Consider the following 22,356-nt stretch of genomic DNA (forward strand, 5'->3'; position numbering starts at 1 on the left):
GTTTCCGTCCTTCGCGTTAAGGAGCTGAAGTTCTGGAGAAAACCAAGGTGAGCGTTTGTGAGTGGGGCATAAGAACTTTTTTAGTGGTGCTGTTTTCTCTAAGGTCTTGGTTAAGTGTGTATTCCCAAACATCAATTGTTCTGACACTGTATTGTCTTTTCATCCACATGGGGATAGTCAAGACCTCTAGGAAATTCTCAGCTGCCAGCTTTTTCTTTTTTCTCTGATCTCTTTCCAAACTCTGGGAGGTGCCATTTGTTTCAGGTGGTCACTTACAGAAAATTTAATTAGAAAATGGTCTGACCATGATAGAGGTGTTATTTCAATACTGCTATCCAGAATTCTGGGATGTCAAACCCTTTTCAGAACACCCCTGACACACCATGACCCTCCAAGTTACATACTATGGAATTTGGGTGCCTGGCGTTATAGGATGGATCAACTTTAACGGGCACACTTTAAAAATTCATCTCATTTCCAAAATGAGGGCAATTATATGTCCAACAATCAAAACACTTGTCCCAGCCGTCTTATGATTTATAACAAATTCTTTGTTTTCCACAGTTGCTTGAAGAATTCTATATAAAACATTTTTTTTCGCTAAAATTAGCTTGTGAAATCAATTGAATGACTCTATGTAAGGACCATTGGCTGGCAAGCAGCATGTTTCACTACCGCTGCATCAGGGTTCGGTCCACGCATTGAGTGCCATAACCAAAATACTGCTTACACAGCGACCACAAAATGCATTGGGCATGGGGGGGGGGGGGGGGGGCTTATTTCTCTGGAGCCTCCAGTCCTATCTGGCCCATTTTCAAACGCGATGCGTCTTTTTTTATCAAGTTTTCCATTTGCTCCCAGATAGACATTCTAGACCCTTTGTATAATTCTTTCCAACTTCCATTAGGTTGGAAAGAATACAAGTATGGAACGCCTCAAGGAACTTTTTCCAACCTACTTCATGTAAATGTGTGTTTGTGCAAATGTATGCTTTCTGTAATCAGGAGAAGAGATGAGAGGAGAAAGGCAGTTGGAAGTGTAATTCTTAATCACAATATTATAGTGAATCAGTGTATGTATACTGCAGCCATTGGAACTGTATTAGGACATTTTTTGGAGAATCTTAGTTCTCTTCCACCTCCCACCAGATGCAGAATTTCACTTCTACAGCACAGAAAACTTCCTTCAGATCATCTCCTCCCTTCATATAACTAGAGTTGTCTTCCAGTCCTCTGCTCCACTGCCTTCCTATTGTACTAAAGTAATGTGATTAAGTTTTTACATCCCCTCCCCGTTATCGCATATATGTCACACTGAATGGTTTCTGATCTTTAAACCAAAATGTAATATTGACAAAGGGTACCTGAGTAAACAAAACACAGTTTGTTTTTTTAATTATAAGTTCACTAATTTAAGGAACAAAGTTGTTCAACACCTGTATCACCCCTGTGAAAACTAACTGTCCCCTCCTAATCAACCAATTGACTAAATTTAATTGCCAATTAGATTCAGCAGATTCAACACAGCCAGCCCTGCTGAATCAAAACCTCACTATAAATTGAACCTTACTGTGAAAGTGAAGAATCACCACAAAGTTTTTACAATATATTAAGCCATGATCAAAGGAAATTTCAGAAGACATGTAGAAAAAAAAAAAAGGAGCTGAAATATATCAGTCTGGAAAGGGTCATTTTCCAAGCGCTGGGACTCTATTGAGCCATAGTGACAGCCATTATCTCCAAATGGAGAAGATTTGGACAATGGTGAACTTTCCCCAGGAGTGTCCAGCCTGACAAAATTACTCCACAGGCACAGCAACAACTCATCCAGGTGATCACAAAACATCTTAGATATTCATCCCTAGAACTGCAGACCTCTCTGTAGCCTCAGCTAAGGTCAGTGTTCATGACTCCACAATAAGAGACTGGGCAACAATGGATTCATGGGAGCATAGCAAGGTGGAAACCACTGCTATCCAAGAGTACATCAATGCTTGTCTCATATTCGCAAACATACAGCTGGATAATCCTAAAGCCTTTTGGACAAAGTTCTATGGACAGATAAGTCAAAAGTGGAACTTCTGACAACACAGATCCTATTACATCTGGCAGAAAGCAATACAGCATTCCACATTAAGATCATCACATGAAAGGTCAAACATGATGGTGTGGAGACTCTTTGCTGCCTCAGGACCTGGAAACTAGCCATTATTGAAGGAACCATGAATTCTGCACTGTATAAGAAAATTATTAGGGAGAATGTCCAGCTATAGCTGAAGTGTAACTGGACTAGGCAGCAAGACAATGATCCAAAACACAAAAGCAAGTCTAATGACTGAGGAGAAACAGAATTAAAGTTCTGGATTGGACTAGTCAAGTCCTGACTTGAACTCAATGGAGATGCTGTGGCAGGATCTGAACTGAGCAGGTCATACACAAAAGCCTACTAATGTGTCTGAATTAAAGCAGTTTCTGCAAAGAAGAGTGGGCTAAGATTCCTCAATGGTACAGTAAAATTCTGATATCACATTATAGGATGTGTTTCCTATATTGTTTGGATTATTATTCCCGATAATTGTGATGTAACTAGTTATTAAGTTTATGGGGCAGTAACTTTCACATGGATATGGATGTTGGATAACTTTGTTCCTTTGAGCCTGCAAATAGGTGGGAAAATGTGGGGTACAAATGTAACAAATAAATAAAATAAATAAATATCAAATTATTTTTTTTTTAAACTCTGTTATGTGTTTACTCAGCTTCCCTTTATCTAATATTACATTTTGCTTAAAGATCAGCATTAAAAGGTTCCAATCAAGTCAAAAGCTAGCCATTAGAATAACAAGTGCTAAACGATTTGATAGGGTCTCTCCTCTCTTACACGAAGCTCACTGGCTTCCATGTGAATTTCAGAGAAAATTTAAACTTTTGGTTCTAATATTAAACACACTTTCTTTAGGGTGACCACAATACTTATTTAATCTTCTAACCCCCTATTATGCTACTTGTTCCTAGAGAACTTTGAACCAAAATCAATTGGTTATACCACATCTTTCATGGGCAAGACTGGACTCAACCAGGAATTCTGCCTTCTTTATTTTAGCCCAAAAAACAGGTAGGCAAGCGGTCTGCTAAATCTCGAAGGAAGGAAATTGTGGAGGTAGACATGATGAGAGGTAGATGGAATCTTAAAAATCTTTATTAGTTGTAGAATTAAACGAACACCCAACACGGCCGTGTTTCACCCTACATGGGCTGTTTCGGAGCATAAACAACTGTAAAACACAATATGATACACAATAAAAAAAACTGGCAAATCTCAAAAACACCAACATTTGATATTCAAAATAAACCATAACCCAAAAGTTTTATATTCAAAATGATGCAAAAACTATACATTAAATTAATAATCCAACAATATGCATGATAAATTAAATCATAAGACACAAAAGATGTGCAGACTCCCTGCTTTCATTGTATATTATATTGTGTTTTATAGTTAAGTTTATGCCCCTGAAGTAGCCCATGTAGGGTGAAATACAGCCATGTCGGGTGTCATTTAATTCTACTACCTATCAAGATTTTTAAGATTTTATCTCCCTCTCAGGCCCTGATGATCAAAGGTAAATGCAGGCCCTAGAGGCCACTAATGTCGGACTAGCGCCCACATTTGCCTGTGTCCCCTTGATCATCGGGTAAACAGCACCTGAGTGAAGCAATAGCACAGAGCTCATTTAAATTAGATTTCTGTTTGTATTCTGCCCCTATGATTTTCTGTCGTTAACAGTGCTCTGGTTGTAGAGGCAGAATAGCGCCTTAACCCTACGCCAGCTCAGAGCTAGAATTAGGGTTAAGGCTCTGTTCCTGCCACCCCCCCCCCCCCCCCAATCAGAATCCTAGCCCAAGCTACCACCATGTCCTGGAGGGGGCGGAGGGTCCTTTGGACCTCCGGACCCTCTCCAAAAGCAAGGCCCTGGTGGCCTAGTGCCTCCCCCAAGCTCCCAGACCCCCCTGGAAGGCAACACGGGGGGGGGGGGGGGGGGCTGGAGTTTCTCCCTTATATGGCTGTGAAGCCCCGGGCAGGGCACTGACATCTGGAAGTGCTACTCCCTCCTCCAATGCGGAGGTACTGGGTGGGGGGGCGAGTTGGTCACTAGACCACCAGGGAGGATAGGAGGGTTGGGTCGGGACACCAGGTATGTTTCATTGGGGTGTTGGGGGGTTAGGGGAGCTAGAGATCCACCAGACCTCCAGTCCCCAAGTACCACTGTCCCGGGGAGCAGTATGTGGGAGACTGGGGGGGGGGGGGGGCACTAGGCCACCAGGACCTTGCTTTTGGAGGGGAGTCCAGGGTGTTTGACAGGTCTGGGCTAGGCACAATCCTCCCACACTTTCCTAGGATGATCAACGCTAATAATGTGCTTAATTTGAATGTTGTTAGCGTTGATCATTGGGGAGTTAATTCCCCGCACTGTTTTAGGGCGCTGTTTGAAACAGCACAGGGTATTGATCATCAGGGCATCATTGTATCTACCTCCACAATTTCCTTTTTTTTTTTTTTAGGGCCTGCAATATGGAATTCTCTCCCAAATTATCTCCAGTTAGAAACAGATTAGAATTCATTTAAGAAAAGGTTAAAGACTTATTTTTTTTCTCCTAGCTTTACAGGTCTTTAGTCTCCCTAGGTACAATGGGCCCGATATTCAAAAGGGTTTAACTGGGCAACAGAGGCTCCTACCCAGTTAAATCCTGCTAAGCAACCCATCACCCAATATTCAGCAGCACTTAACTGGTTTGTGTCACTGAATATCACCACTAACTGACCATCTCCTAACCAGTTAGGTTAAGGGCGGGCCAGGGGCAGAGTAAGGGTGCAGCATCCTTAGCCAGTTAAGCAGCGATTTTCTGTCCGTTAACTGGCTAAGTATATCGGCCGGCTACCCGGTTTAACTTCCAGGTGACCACTGATATTCAGATATTCAATACCGGAGCCACGCATGGCCCAGCATTGAATATCCAGGTTCAGATTTGCCCACAGCTGTGAGCAACTCCGACGCCAATACTTCAGCAGACTAAATACGGGCAGAATGATTATATGTGATGACTTCAATATTTTGATTGTTGGCAATGTAAACAATATTTATTTTTATCTATATTTTTGTTCCTTGGAACTGAACCACTTTAAACCTTCCGATTAATTTTACTAGAATGCTGCTATATCAAAAACTGTATATAAATAAATAAATAAATAAATAAGAAAACTGTTCCGTTTGATATATGCAATAACAGGAAAAGGGATAAAACTGTTTCACAACATTGTACAACTACATATATACACAGAGTCTCTGCTACTAGTTACAACAAAGCAGGCAAGGTAGGATCACTCACCCGGTGGGTAGCGAGAGGCAGTGGGGGTATACCAGAGAAATGCAGATAGAGGTTTTTTTTTACTCTGAAAATGCCCAGACGTTCACCCAGCCTTCTATCTTCTGGACATTAATGCAAAATGTTGCTGACTTCTGAAAAAAGCCAGATAGTTGGCAATTCTAACAACCCAGGCCCCCCTCCCCCCCCCAACCAAGTACACACAAAGTATGTGCAAAATTTGCCAAGGACTTATTCTGGCCCTGACCACGGCACATAGGGATAATTGTGGAGAACAGTGTTGCAAGTGGGACAATTTGAGGGCTGGTGGGGCAGTACAGTACAGTGGTTTGGGGTTTAGGGCAGATTGGGGGGTATTGTGTCAGTTGTGGGTATGGCAGTTCTTGGGAGCAGAGTAGAGTGCAGGATGATGGGTCATTTGGGTGAATAGCTTTTTGCAGTGCGTAATTTTAGCAGGTGGGGCAGTTTGGTGGTGTGCAATGCAGGGGATTTTGGGGGGTTGAAAGCAGTTGCATGGGGTTAGATTTTGGAGATGGAGTGATTGTGGGAACAATTTGGGAGTGGGACAGTTGGAAGGGGTAAGCTTTGGGGTTATAGGGGCAGTTTGGGTGACTGGGAAGGAGTAGGGAATACCACCTTTTAAAATGCCTTTCCCTGTTCTCTCACCACTACATTTTACTTTATCTAAATTCTATGCTGCAAAAGATGAAACTTATTGTTTCCATAGAACGTACTGGGCCATATTTTGGAAACCCTGTTCCAATTTGATCCATTTTCAAGCTCAATGTGTCGTTTTACTGTTTTTTCCAACATGCCAGTTTCAACCCATTCCACCAATTTTTCTACGCTACTGAAGCGCACCCTCCTCTTGCTATAGAAGATGAACTGGGACATTTTTTCAGATCTTATTTTTCTGGAACACCCAGTCAATTTGGCCCATTTTTAAACTTGTGTGTTATCATTTATTCCCTCATGCCAAGTTTCATTCCCTTCTGTTACATTTTCAGAGACCAATTTGCCCCTAGGCAGACATTCCAACTCATTCCATTTCTTTCCACTTACATCAGATTGGGAAGAATAAAAAAGTCAAAATGAGAGCAAGTGAAAAGATACTCTGAAGCCAATCACTGCCAGGGAAACCCGTTCAAATCCCACTGAAGCTCCTTGTGATCTTGGTTAAGTCATCTAAACTTCCATTACCTCAGGTACAAATTTAGACTGTAAGCCCTCCCAGGGACAGAAAAATACCTACTGTACCCGATTATATACTGCTTTGATGGCCTGAAGGTAACAGTTGGAAGTAGAACCAGTGAAGGGCAGACTTCTACAGTGTGTGGCCTCAAAATTTGCAGGGAGAAATAGGATATACACATTCTTGGCCTGTGCTTTGAATGTGAGAAATTATGATTGCAGGTGCTCCTTAATCTCTATGGGAAAGGGGTAGAATAAATTTGACACTACTGAAATAATGATGCTAGGTAGTGGTGGAGGAAAGGAAGACAGTCTTATGGTTGAAATCAACAATATTGTGGGGTCATTCCATGCCAAATGGTCCTAAACCTTCCCACCATCATGTCTCCAATTTTGTTCAAATGTTATCTGTTGCGCGAGTCAGGTTTAAACGAAGTTTCCCAAATTTGAGGTCTCTAACTGCAATAGGTTGCAGATCTAGACCCCTTTTCTGAAAGGTTGTCAGTCCATGAGCACGTTGATATTTACCAAGATGTCATTTTAGGGTCTATAAAATCCAAACACATTTATAGAATGGCTAAAAAAAATTCAAATCCTGTACAGTTTTTGATGCTAATTCCGATGAAATACATTTTAACATTATGGATGCAAAATCCAGTCAAATAAGTTGACTCAAAGTATGCATCAAAATTGGTTGCGACTCATCGGAACATATTTGGAACAATATTCAGACCGCAACAACTTCCATGCAAACAAAGATACGGACTTGAAATTTTGAACAAGGATTATGCTTGTGCTGGACATAATACTGCCAGATTTGCAACTAACCAGCATCTATAACCGCCCTGCAGGATCTCTTCAAAGTTGGCACCCAAGTACCCAAGTTCAAAGCCAATTATTAATAAAGAGTCTGCCTGAATCAGCTTGAGAACAGTATCATCTGAAAGAGAAAATTGTGCTCTACAACACTGGTTTTTTGTTTTGCAATGCCACCATTAAGTAGGCATTGCATCTTTGTTTGCATGGAAGTTGTTGCGGTCTGAATATTGGTCCAAATATGTTCCGATGAGTCGCAACCAATTTTGGTCTTTCTGTACATCTTCCGTTCTTGTTGTTTTTGGATTTTATTAGACCCCAAAAATGGCATTTTGGTAAACGTCGCGCGCTCATGGACTGACAACCTTTCAGAAAAGGGGGTCTAGATCTGCAACTATTGCAGTTAGAGACCTCAAATTTTGGGAAACTTCGTTTAACACCTGACCCGCGCAACAGATAAATCTGAACAAAACTGGAGACCACTTGGCATGGAATGACCCTGTGGTATTAGGTTTCTAAGACCACTGCACCATATAACTGCCCATAATGCGCTTGGCAAGGGCAAGTTGCCCCACTGCCCTGTTTTTGATGCTAGTGTTTAATCCGTAAGTTTGGGAACTCACACAATGTGCCAGATACAACTCTGGACATCTTGGGTAGACCTGGATGAACCATGCAGGTCTTATCCTGCTGACATTTACAATTTACTACACAAGAAATAAATTAGATAAAATTAAATATCAGCAACAACAAGGGACCAAATATAAGCGTGTTACTGGGAGTGAAACTACTGCTCAAAATATGAGTGTCAGCCTTCTTACTATGACAATCTCATACCATTTTCTCTCTCATACCAGCATGTCAGATGTTATTCTTGAAGGATCTGTGAAGGTCAGACCTAACAGGGCTTCTATCCACCTGGTACAATTAACTTACAAAAATCCCAGTTTAAATTATCTGTCAAACTATGCAACACTGCATTTCTCTAAACATCATCACAGCAAATGGACAACAGGGCTTACCACTATTGCCACAGTCAGCACAGGATAAAGTCTTCAGGCTTCCTTTCTCGGTTCTGTTCTTTTGTAACCAAGACAGAACTGCAAATTGGGATGGGCTCAGCAACCAGCTATGAGGAAGAAGTTAAAAAAAAAAAAAAAAAAGGAACAGCTCCCAATTAATAAATACTCATTGAGTGCTACAGAACTCTTGTTTATTAAATTAGCCACATGGCAATCAACAAGGCCCATTTCCTTACCCTAGGATCGTAACATAAATAGCATCATAGAAAGAGCAGTGTGTTTGTAAAGTTCTATGTATTTCTGCAGAATGTTCTTTTCAGGCCCATAGGTTGGTACAGTCACCAGCTGATGTTGGGACCAGTGAGTGATATGCTTGACTGTTTGGGGGGGGGGGGGGGGGGGGAGATTAAAGCATTTTATTTTGCTCAGGCTGTTTTAATGTTCTAATAATCATAATAATAATATAAAAGACCAAGTGCCATGATGACATTCCCACTGTGTGATCTGTCCTATGAAAAAGCAAAGAACTAGAACGGTGGAAAATCTCCTAAATTTGCAACAGTTAAGAAAATAATGCATTATTCATAGGATAATTTAAAAAAAAACTTTAAACTGCACTCTGCATTATTTATAGGACTTTAAAAAACAAAAAAATGATGTCTTACCTGATAATTTGTCTTTCCCTTAGTTGAAGAAGATGAATCAGAGACGTGTGGGTTGTGTCCATTTACCACAAGTGGAGATAGAGAGTGCTGACTGCACTCCCATATAGGATGGAATCTCTTTGGTCACTCAGTATTTCTCATAACAAAGCAAATGGAACAGAATTACCATATATCCTCCTTCCCCACAGGGAAATGTGCTAAACCAAGAACTGCAAACAAGGGACCATCCATCTAAAATGTAAAAACATAAAAAAGGTAGCAACAAAGTCCAACAGAAAAAAACAACCGATAAGAACCACCGCCAAAAACAGGGTGGGCTTCTGGATTCATCTACTGAGACTAAAGGAAAGAAAATTATCAGGTAAGACATAATTTTTCATTCTGTAACGTCAGCAGCAGGTGAATCCAGAGACTTGTGGGATATAGGAAAGCCAACCTTAAATAGAGTGGGAACTGGAATCTCCAGAGGATAGCACAGATACACCAAAAAATGCACTGAAAGGAGTAGAGTATCCAAAAGGGAACGACTGGAGAAGGCACACAAGGAACACCCTGCCACTATCTAATATGTGTTCTCCATTGAAAACAGATGGGCTTCTGACCAGGAAGGTACCACAGTCCAGAAAAGAAGGCACCTGAAACACGGCTCAAAGAGGCTAACTCACTAGAAGACCCGTGGATGTGGTAGCTCCCTTGACCGAGCAAGGTAGCGAGGCTGAGAAAGTCATCTTACCTCTAGAGGTCCCCAGGAAAGCATGAACTAAAGATCAGAGCTTGTTGTCATGTCCCAAAAGTGTAGAAGTACATGTTGAATGCCTAGCAAGCAGGAAAAAGCAAAGATTAACAGAGATTAAAGAAAGAAACCCCCCAAACAAGGAAGAGGAGATTGGGAGCACCACCACCATAACAGGAGAACTATGGTGGAGCTCGACAGGATGAAGACCAGAGTTCTGAAAACCTGCTTGGTCTGAGATTGTGATCTATGAAACCACCCAAGCCATGCCAGACGACAGCACGTGTATCTCAAAAAAACAAGAGTGAGTGAGAACCCCAATGGAAAGAACAGCGAGATATGCCCTCAGGAAGATGTCGCGCCATGAGTCACCGAGATCTACCACCAACTTTGTAATCTGTACCAAACAAGCCTGCCCATAAAGGGAGTTTAAGCAACCATTATGTTATGCTGCAACAGCGCATAACAGAATGGCGCAAGCAGAGGAAATGATGGGCTGTGACCATCGAAGACATCTTGTCAATTGAAACCCGAACCAAAACAATACAAGGAACTGGAAAAGACACCAGCCCCAACTCCTCCCCCACCCCCCTCCCCCCCCCCCCCCCCCCCCACCCCCCACCCCACCCCCCGGAAACTCAGGCAAAGGTTGATCGTTGGACTCCTGGAAGAATTTGAAATCTGGTGCAGCTAGCTAAGGCATGCCTTAGCAACATAAGAGCTGCCGATAGGCACTTGCCGAGAAAGAAAGAACTTCAAACTGGTCTGAGAAAGAAGCACTGGGAACCCCTAGCTGTGTTCGAGTTTGGCTGAGGGACCGAGAAGAGAGAAACAACAGCTGAGAAGGAGACAAAGAAGTGTGGCATCTGGCCCATGGAAGAACAAAGATAGAGGCTCTTGCCCTCAAACCTTGAACATAGTCTTAGACCCAAAGACTAGGTAGGGGAAGTAGACCCTGACCTGGGCGTGAATCACTGGAGATACACCACTAGCCTCTACTCTCCCAGCCCAGATCCCGGGGACATCAGCAGCTCTCCAAGAACCATGCGTAGGCTTTCTTTCTTTTTTTTTTGTAACAGACTCAGTTGTTGTGAGGAAAGAAACAAGAGAGGGGCTAGAGAGGGTAGAAGGGTGGGGGAGGGACCTGAGCTGACCAGGTGTACCCCCCTAAAAGCAGCACTGCTCAGTTGCACACCCCTAGCTCAAGTGAACTAAGAAACCCAGAATAGAAGCTGTGTACAGGTGAAAACCAGGAGCTCATGAGAGACCATCCATCTGCCTGCTGGAGATAGAGAACTAATGACAGACCAAGGCAGTGCAGTTTCAGTTCAGCGCTCTATCTCACCTGCAGGTAGATGGTCACAACCCACAAGTCTCTGGATTCATCTGCTGATGACACTAAGGAAAACATTTTAAACAGCACTTTGAAAATATTTATATCCACTTCTAAAGAGGGAATACAAACCGGATATCAAGTTTCTGCCATGTATTTGTACTGCAACATTTATATAGTTCTTAATACCCAAGAAAGAATGTTTTAGTGACAGCGGGGAGAGTGGAAGTATATGGATGCACATTTTGTGCCCTATTCCTCTGCTTTGATTTCTAGTCAGTACAAATATGCTGGAAACGGGCAATGCAAGTGAAGGACAGGTTTTAGTGCTCTGCACAGAAGCAGGAAGACAAGTGTATATTGTGGGAGGGAGGGGGTGGTAACAACACAGAGAGATGTGCTCCCCTGCTCTCCAAACCTTCTAGGTGCTGAATCCCCCTACAACCCTCACATCTCCCTACTTCCTATCCTATCAAACCAGGTGGCAAACTACACCCATTACAGGCTTTGGGTGGGGTTTGAGTGTTTGGTCAGCATAGCACTGGTAGGGCTAACACAGTTATTCAATGCCCAAACAGGAGACAGGCTACTGGTAAGACTACAAAGCATGTACTCCTGGAGGAATTACGTGTATATGTACAAAGTGAATTTATTATTACCTGATAATTTTCTTTCCTTGTTTCCTGTTAGATCAGTCCAACCTATTGGTTGTGCTTCCTATCAGTAGATGGAGGCAGAGAATCTGGAAGTTCCCAATGACATCAGCAACAACATAAGGGCTGATAAAACCCTGGAAACTTCCCATTATATTACCGATGAAACTGATACACAAAACTAACATAGGCCAAACTACAACAATGTTAAGATTCTCATGGAGCATTTCTCTGCAAAGATAAAACAACTCACAAATGAGATCCCCAACAACAAAAGCAGACACTCTAACAAGCAAGGAAAGTCTTCAACAACCGCAGTATTCCTGGGCAAGAAACGGACTAGTCTAGCAGAAATCAAGAAAAGAAAACTAACAGGTAAGAATAATTTATTTATTTCAAATTTATATTATTTTCAAAATTTATATCCCGCTTAAAATCAAAGCACTTTACAGTATGAAACATTCACAATATCAAACTCAACAACTTCATCTTCCTATCGTGCTGGACCAGTCCATGCCAATGGAATGTACCAAAACACTAGGAACTTTGGGAGGAAGACAACAAACAACCTACTGAAGGCACCATCCTCTCTTGCAAGTACATTCAATCTGTAGTGCTTAACAAAAAATGCAAAGACAAATACCCTGCGCATATCTTCTGGAGCAATTGCCCTATTTTGAGCCCAGTACATAAGTACATAAGTACATAAGTAGTGCCATACTGGGAAAGACCAAAGGTCCATCTAGCCCAGCATCCTGTCACCGACAGTGGCCAATCCAGGTCAAGGGCACCTGGCACGCTCCCCAAACGTAACAACATTCCAGACAAGTTATACCTAAAAATGCGGAATTTTTCCAAGTCCATTTAATAGCGGTCTATGGACTTGTCCTTTAGGAATCTATCTAACCCCTTTTTAAACTCCGTCAAGCTAACCGCCCGTACCACGTTCTCCGGCAACGAATTCCAGAGTCTAATTACACGTTGGGTGAAGAAAAATTTTCTCCGATTCGTTTTAAATTTACCACACTGTAGCTTCAACTCATGCCCTCTAGTCCTAGTATTTTTGGATAGCGTGAACAGTCGCTTCACATCCACCCGATCCATTCCACTCATTATTTTATACACTTCTATCATATCTCCCCTCAGCCGTCTCTTCTCCAAGCTGAAAAGCCCTAGCCTTGGTCTCATTTAGTAAGACCCTCTGCAGGGCCTGCTGAAGAGCCTGAAGAAACAGAACAATTTACAAAAGCTATTTGTGACTTTAAAATAACATAGAAGTATCAGGCGAACATTCAACTTGTACAAGGTCCACAGTATACTCAACTTCTACTTACAGGAGAAGACAAGTAGACAGACAGTCTGGTTAATGTGGAAGGAGGACACCACGTCTGATTTAAAAAAAAAAAAAAAACCACCACCATATGCAACAAAACCAACTTTGTTGCAAAAAGACAAATAAAACATCCTACTGAAAATACCTGCAATTCAGAAATTCATCTGGCAGAGCAAATGGCTATCAGAAAGACAGATTTCAATGATAAGTCTTCCAAGAACACTTGCTTTAATGGTTCAAAAGGTGGACCCACTAGTACATTAAAAACAGATTGAGATCCCACTGTGGCCCATCTGTCAATGGGGGAAACCTAATAAGACAAACCCCACAAAAACTGAGGACTATCTGGTAGGGACACCAGGAAACATCCTTAACTCAACCCCTAAGCAGCTAGCGCAGCTACCTGAACCATGATAGAATGTAAGGCCAAACTTTGATCAAGATTTCCCTTAGGAAGGCCAAAAAAGATGGGCTCCCCAAAGACCAGACAGAGAGACCCTGCAACTCAAAGCCATGATTAAATAGACGTCAAACCCAAATGTAGGCCAACAAAGTTGAAGCCTTACAAGCTTGAGCAAGGCTGAAATCACTGACAACCTTGTCCTTTCAATGGCTACACCATAAGTCAAAAGGGATCCATGATGGGACCTTGATGCAGGAGCCCTCAACCCTGAGATAATATCAGAGCGATTTCCACTAGAAGCCAGACTAGGTCACATACCAATGCCTTTGAGATCAGTCGGAAGCAACTAAGATGACTACGTAAGTGTCTTGCTATCCTGCACAATACAACTACTACAGTAAAGGGGAAAACAGCCAAGATCACCTGCACGTTGATTTCTACAAAACTGAACAAGAAGACCAACCTCCTGAGCTACAGTTCCATTCCAAGTTCCCGAGGGGAGATTTCATTCGAATACTGTGTACAATTCTGGAGACCACACCTTCAAAAGATATAAACAGGATGGAGTCAGTCCAGAGAGCGGTTATTAAAATGGTCAGTGGTCTTCGTCATAAAGCATACGGGGACAGGCTTAAAAAATCTCAACATGTATACTTTGGAAGAAAGGGCCGGAGATATGATAGAGACATTTAAATACCTATGCAGCATAAGCGCACAGGAGGCGAGCCACTTTCAACTGAATTTGAAAGGATGAAGGTTGAAACGGGATAGACTCAGAAGTACCTGAGGGAATACTTCTTCATGGAAAGGGTGGTCAATTTGTTAAATGGTCTCCTGGTGGATAACAGTTTCTGCATTCAAGAGAGCTTGGGACAAGTACATAGGATCTTTAAGAGAGTGACTGGGAGAGTAGATGACATGGATGGGCAGACTGGAAAGGCCATATGGGTCTTTATATGTCTATGCTTTTCTATGTTTCTATTTGTTGATAAATGTCACCACCACGGCACTGTCAGAGAAAACCTTGGCCGCCAACCAGCTGCTGCTCCATGTCACCTCCAAATGTGACCAGAGACCCTAGGCTACCTGACCCTGGCAGTGACCTCTTCAAACAGACAGAATGATGTCAGAGGTCATCACCATTCAAGCAGGGGGTCTTTATTTCCATTCCCTGTAGCACACTTTGCAGAGAAATCTATCAACAGGGCTCCTTCTTCACTAAACCTGTCACAATAGACACACTTCTAAGTCTTGCAACTTCATTGACAATTAGCAAAAGAGAGCATGTTGAAGAGAACACATGAGAGCTACCACCCAGAGAACCACCTCCAAGACAGCAGTATTTGGAATACATGGACCCCAGTATTTGGAAAAAAAATCCCAAGTTTGAGGAACCTCCCAAGAACAGAATATCCACATATGCATCTAAAAGTTGGTCAACTTCTTCTGAGTCAAGAAAACGTTCCCTAAAGCAGTGTTGAACCTGGCTCCTAAGTATGTGAGTGACTGTGAAGGAACAAGATGACTCAGGGTAATTGACCACCCAATCCTGAATCTTGAGAATCTGCACTACTTCCTGTAGAATGCCTCCTTCAAGTTGGCCTGAATCAGCCAGTTGAACAGATATGAATGAACTAGGATACCTTCATTTCAAAGAAATGCCACTACCACCACCATTACCTTGAAAATGTCCTGGGGGTCACTGCTAATCCACAGGGGAACACTCTGAATTGAAAGTACTGACTGAAAATGTGGAATTGAAGGAACCTCCTGTGAGGATCCAAAATAGGAAATGTGAAATATGTTTCAGGGGTTCAGAAATAGGAAATCTGAAAATATGTTTCAGAGGTTCAGGGACATCAGACACGCCTTCAGCTTGACCACAATGTGGAACTGAGAGATGAAAAAGAAAAACATTTACACAATTGAGATCCAATATGAAAGAAATAGAGAGATGCATGGGATGGGGTTTGCAGGGATCCTCTCTAGGGCCACAGGACTCCCAAGGGGATCACTTCGAGGTCCGTAGGTATGGGCGCAGGTCCTGCGGGGTTCCCACGGTAGTGCAGTGCCACATAAGCCTACCTCCCTATACTTACTACTACTACTACTATTTAGTACTATTTGCTTCAACCAAATTGTACTCATTCAAAATTGTACTCATTCAAATGGACAATCAGGTTGTGATATATTACACCAATAAGCAGGGGATACCAGATCATACCCTATGTGTCAGGAGGCCATCCGGTTGTGGCAATGAGCTGTCCAGAACAAGAATATTTTCAAAGCCACATATCTGGAGGGCAAATCCAACAGCATGGCCAACAGACTGAGCAGCGCAGTACTGCCCGAGTGATCACTTAGCATGGGTGTTGCCCGCGAGATTTTCTGCGTGTGGGGCACCCTCTCGGTGGATCTCTTTGTACTATCACACAGTCCCTCAGTACTGTTTCAGGCTAAGAGCACATGACAGACTAGCATCGGGTGCATATCTCCTCCATTGAGGGAACAGCTTTCCATATGCATATCCACTCGTGAGGAAGACTGCTGAAACTCAATCAAGACCAGGGAACCAAGATTCTGATATCCCCACATTGTCCCAGGCAAATCTGGTTCCCTCTTCTTCTGGAACTATCCTCCAAAGAACCTTGGAGATTGGAGTATTTTCCAACCTAGTTACACTGAATATGTCTGGAATAGGTAGAATGTATTATCAGCAAAATTCAGAAATTCTCTCTCATATACAACCTGTTTGAGGGCAACTGTGGCAGGCACATGAAAAAAGTGGAGGAAAAAAGACTTCAGAAAATTCAGAAACTCCTCGTTCTCAAAGGACACGTCTTTGGTATAATGAGGGAACCGTTCCAATCATATGTCTTCACAAGAAAACTCCACTATATAGACTTTCATATAAGCACTGCTATGCGCCACAACAAACACTTGTAACGGAGACTCAAAACTCACATTTTTCAAACTTGGAAAGAGTACTTAACTCAATTAATGATGTCTTCACCAGTCGTAGTCCAGTCTCATATATCGTACTCTTAAAGTCCATCAAATCCCGACAGGGAAGCCCTGTTTCGCTATTAGTTAGTTGCTTCAATTAGATAATTTGGCAACATCAGTACAATATGCCAAAAAAGACCAGGAGCTGTTGCATCTTTTTCTTACTCGCTGGCATAGATCTATGGAGGCATGTTTATCCTGTGGCAAGAATTATACTTATTAATCCTCAGTCACAAAAACTTTCTCTCGTATTGATTTTTGGCTAGAGGCAGGTTTATCCTGTGGCAAGGGATTATACTTATTACTCCTTGGTCAACAAAACTTTCTCTCATATTGATTTTGCTCAATCCCATCAAATAGTGACTCGTACTCGGTCGGACCATGCCACAGAATTGTTGCTTACATCAATGCAGCAAGCCCCCCTCCCCTGAGATGGTATCTAGATGAAAACTTTGCTATCGGATGAAAATAATATTACTAAAGCTTGAGCGCCACCTCCGTGATTACCTTCAGCTTAACAATGGGGAGGCTTCCCCGGGAATATTAAGGGAGGGCCTTAAAGCTGTCATGCAGTGTCATTTATAGCTTTCTGAGCTCACCTGAAGAAAACACGTTGTGTGGCAGAGGAGACCCTTTGGACATGCTTGGTAAGTCTGGAACGTCAAATTAGGAGGTGGGAAGGTCCATCACAGCTAGAGGATCAGGCACATAAGCTTCAGCTTGAGCTGCATGATCTACAATTGGCGAATATCTCAGAGCAATTGCTGCAGGTCCACCAGGCTCACGTTGAACTTGGTAAAGCCAGTAGGCTTCTAGCCCATAAACTTAAACAACAAATAGTTCATACTCATATTCCTTGTCTTTCGTGACGACCAGGGGGCTCTACATACTGATCCCAATATCTTATAGAGCAAGTTTGTTCAGTTCTATGATAGCCTTTATCCCTCGGATATTAATCCCTCATAGACAGTATCTCCTGTTATTTAGCAGGGTGGTGTTACCACAGCTTACAGAAGGAGAGCACCAACGCTTTCTAATCCATTGACATAGAAGAAATCCATCAGGCGATTCGAGATCTACCTACTCACCCACCGTTCCTATTTTCTCTGGTGTCCCACATGGTTCAATTTTAGCCCCTACATTGTTTAAATGTTTCCTGGCCCCTCTTCTCACTTGATCCAGTCCAACAACTGTTTGCCTTTCTGCTATGCGGATGATATTCAGATTCTTTATCACCTTCCTTCTTCATCCACTGATCTCACTGAACTCAATCACTGTTTGCACACAGTCTCCCTATAGCTTTCTAAAATCACACTTATTCCTTAAGCCCAAGAATTGTGAATCCGTTCACTTTCCAACCTCCATACACTCAAAGACCCTTTCACCTCCTCTGTTACAGTTCCCTCTTTTCCTATGGTTGATAATCATTTACTTCATTTCAAGGATTCAGTAAAAATCCTCAGTGTTCACACGTCCGATACCCCACCTCACCTTTAAGAAGAAAATTAATACAGTCATGAAAACTTCTCTCTTGCCTTTATAGAATCCAATGTATTCGTTCCATCTTCACTCTCTCTGCCATTCGAGCGCTGTTACTCAGCTTAGTCATTACTCACGTGACTATTGTGACTCTCTCTACACAGGTCTTCCTCTGTCCTCCCTTACACGGCTCCACTTATCAATCCACTGCGTTTGACTACTCTTATCAGTCAAAATCTTTTGATCAAATCACACCTCAACTCTGTAGGAACACTGGCTACTACTCTCGCTCCTCGTATTCAATAAATCTTGCTACCCCCCTTGTCTTAAATCTCGACCTTCTGCATCCCCAGACTACTTATCACACCTCTTCATACCCTATGAACACTCGATCTCGTCACTCTTCTAAACTGGTACACTTGGTTGCCTCCTCCATCTGTCATTTGCCGTGACATTTACCTGTTCTACTGCTATGACATAAGTACATAATACATAAGTAGTGCCATACTGGGAAGACCAAAGGTCCATCTAGCCCAGCATCCTGTCACCCGACAGTGCCAATCCAGGTCAGGGCACCTGGCACGCTCCCCAAAACGTAACAACATTCAGACAGTTATACCTAAAAATGCGGAATTTTTCCAAGTCCATTTAATAGCGGTCTATGGACTTGTCCTTTAGGAATCTATCTACCCCTTTTTAAACTCCGTCAAGCTAACCGCCCGTACCACGTTCTCCGGCAAACGAATTCCAGAGTCTAATTACACGTTGGGTGAAGAAAAATTTTCTCCGATTCGTTTTAAATTTACCACAGCTGTAGCTTCAACTCATGCCCTCTAGTCCTAGTATTTTGGATAGCGTGAACAGTCGCTTCACATCCACCCGATCCATTCCACTCATTATTTTATACACTTCTATCATATCTCCCCTCAGCCGTCTCTTCTCCAAGCTGAAAAGCCCTAGCCTTCTCAGCCTCTCTTCATAGGAAAGTCGTCCCATCCCCACTATCATTTTTTCGTCGCCCTTCGCTGTACCTTTTCCAATTCTACTATATCTTTTTGAGATACGAGACCAGTACTGACACAATACTCCAGGTGCGGGTCGCACCATGGAGCGATACACGGCATTATAGACATCCGCACACCTGGACTCCATACCCTTCCTATAACACCCAACATTCTATTCGCTTTCCTAGCCGCAGCAGCACACTGAGCAGAAGTTTTCAGCGTATCATCGCCGATGACACCCAGATCCCTTTCTTGATCCGTACTCCTAACGCGGAACCTTGCAAGACGTAGCTATAATTCGGTTCCCTCTTACCCACATGCATCACTTTGCACTTGTCAACATTGAACTTCATCTGCCACTTGCACGCCCATTCTCCCAGTCTCGCAAGGTCCTCCTGTAATCGTTCACATTCCTCCTGCGACTTGACGACCTTGAATAATTTTGTGTCATCGGCGAATTTAATTACCTCACTAGTTATTCCCATCTCTAGGTCATTTATAAATACATTAAAAAGCAACGGACCCAGCACAGACCCCTGCGGGACCCCACTAACTACCCTCCTCCACTGAGAATACTGGCCATGCAATCCTACTCTCTGCTTCCTATCTTTCAACCAGTTCTTAATCCATAATAATACCCTACCTCCGATTCCATGACTCTGAAATTTCTTCAGGAGTCTTTCGTGCGGCACTTTGTCAAACGCCTTCTGAAAATCCAGATATACAATATCAACCGGCTCCCATTGTCCACATGTTTGCTTACCCCCTCAAAAAAATGCATTAGATTGGTGAGGCAAGACTTCCCTTCACTAAATCCGTGCTGACTTTGTCTCATCAGTCCATGTTTTTGTATATGCTCTGCAATTTTATTCTTAATAATAGCCTCCACCATCTTGCCCGGCACCGACGTCAGACTCACCGGTCTATAATTTCCCGGATCTCCTCTGGAACCCTTCTTAAAAATCGGAGTAACATTGGCTACCCTCCAGTCTTCCGGTACTACACTCGATTTTAGGGACAGATTGCATATTTCTAACAGTAGCTCCGCAAGTTCATTTTTTAGTTCTATTAATACTCTGGGATGAATACCATCAGGTCCCGGTGATTTACTACTCTTCAGCTTGCTGAACTGACCCATTACATCCTCCAAGACTCTGGAGCTCACTTCCTGTTCACCTCTGTCTGGAATCCACCTTTGCAAAGTTTAAGGCAGAACTGAAGACCCACCTGTTTGCACTTGCATACCTTGCTATCCATTCACTGTTATGCTCTTTATGTACATTTCTTTTCTTTATTAGGCAGTTTTAAGACTTTGCTGTAAACCGCATAGAAGCCACCTTGGCCGTTTGTGGTATATCAAGTTACTGTAAATAAATAAAAATTTTAAAAGTACTGGTAAGACACCAGGGACTGATGGCTTTACTAATCGGTTTTATAAGACCTTCAGGGGCCTGGTGGTTCCTGTGCTTTTGCAAGTGCTCCCCAAGCCTCGATCAGTGTAAATGGCCAATATTCTCCCTCTTTTGAATTATATCGGGGTACTTGGCAGGGGTGTACTCTGTCACCTCTTCTTTTCGCTTTATCAATTGAACCCATGGTTAGTACGATCTATGCGCATTCAAACATTCAGGGCTTACATCAGGGCCCTGTTGAATCTAAGATTTTGCTTTTTGCTGACGCTGTTCTTCTGGCTTTGACTGACCCGGTTTCCCTTCCAGCTGTGGTGACAGAATTGCAGAGATATGGCTGCATGTCGGGGTTTAAAATTAACACGAACAAGTCTAAGATTTTGAATATCACCCTCCCAGATCACCAGGTGACTAGTTTAAAATCTTGCTTTCCCTCTTGGTGGGCACCCGATATATCCGTTATCTAGGGGTCAATTTGACCAATAGTCTGGATGGTCTGTATGTGGCAAATTTTCCCTTTAAGGTTCGGGACCTGCTTTTTGAGCTGAAGTGCTGGGAAAGCTTAAACTTATCCTGGATAGGCTGTATCCATGCAATTATTTATTTGTTACATTTGTTTCCCACATTTTCCCACCTATTTGCAGGCTCAATGTGGCTCAATGATGCTGCTTTACTTATTTATGGCCCTTCCTATCTTACTTCTGCAGAAGTTTCTTCGGGATCTGCAGTGTAAGGGTTTTGTATTTATCTAGTGGAGAAGGCCGCCTCGGGTTTGCCAGGATGTATTATACAAGCTACAGGCTGAGGAGTGTATGGGAGTGCCCCCCTTTTTTTCACTATTACCAAGTGGCACACCTTAGGATATTGGCAGACTGGTTCCGGGGTCCTAGTAAAACATAGAAAGACCCTGAGCAAATCTGACTGGGCCCGTTCCCCCTGTGGGCGATTCCATGGCTTCCACATCAGAAGCTCTTGGAAATTACTAAGGGGGCCCCACCCCTGCTTCACTGGCCCCTTTCGTTGTGGAGCCAGATCTGAGCCCAATTTTACCCAGATAGAACCTTTATCCTCCATATGGACATTTGATCTGCCCAAAATCAATATATAGACTTTTATTTCAGCAAAATCCAATGTCGATGACACAAGCTGAAAAACAACCTAATGTTCATAACCCTGTCCCTCAATATCGAAAACAATATTATTCACTTCTAATTAAATGGAGGAAAAGACTTCAAATGTTCTGGCGTGCCCCTTTTACTTCTCGATGATCTAATGGTCCCATGGATTCCCACGCAGGCTTTCTGATTATGATATACCTGAAAAAAGTTATTACTATGAGTTTTTGCTTCTGTGGCAAGTCTCTCTTCATATTCGCTTTTAGCCATCTTTATCAATGCTTTGCAGACAGTGCTTATGTTGCTTCTTGTTTTCTTCAATCAGATCATTTTTCCATATTTTCAAAGATGTTCTTTTAGCTCTAATAGCCTTTTATATCACTTTTTAACCATGCTGGCTGTTGTTTGCTCTTCTTTCCACCGTTATTAATATGTGGAATACATCTGATCTGAGCTTCCAAGAACGTATTTTTAAACCACACCTATGCCTGGTTTAAAGTCCTAACCTTTGTGGCTGCTCCTTTTAGTTTTTTGGGTTTTTTTGCTTTTTTTAAAACTATTTTCATCATTTTATTATAGTTGCCATTTTTAAAGGAGATTTCCTTAGTGACTCACTCCAGTTAACTCAAATTGGACCATATTATGATCACTGTTTCCCAGCAGAACCAACACCGTTGCCTCTCATACTAAGTCCTACATTCCACTAAGGACCAGATCTAAAATAGCTTTCCCTCTTGGGTTCTTGGAGCAAATGGTCTAGGAACCAATATCATTAGTGTAAGGTCCTTAAGAGATGTTGTTTGCAAGGAT

The 22,356-nt window shown here is 42.5% G+C and overlaps 1 protein-coding gene across 1 annotated transcript in view; it reads right to left on the reverse strand.

The window, feature by feature from the left end:
* Positions 1 to 22,356, reverse strand: part of KAT6A (lysine acetyltransferase 6A) — a 290,868-nt gene that overhangs the window by 203,713 nt on the left and 64,799 nt on the right. Inside the window, 2 exon segments of the mRNA XM_030202065.1 lie at positions 8,414 to 8,442; positions 8,444 to 8,520. Coding sequence (XP_030057925.1) covers positions 8,414 to 8,442; positions 8,444 to 8,520 — 106 coding nt within the window.

The sequence above is a fragment of the Microcaecilia unicolor genome, chromosome 4 (assembly GCF_901765095.1).
Source record: "Microcaecilia unicolor chromosome 4, aMicUni1.1, whole genome shotgun sequence".
NCBI lineage: Eukaryota > Metazoa > Chordata > Amphibia > Gymnophiona > Siphonopidae > Microcaecilia > Microcaecilia unicolor.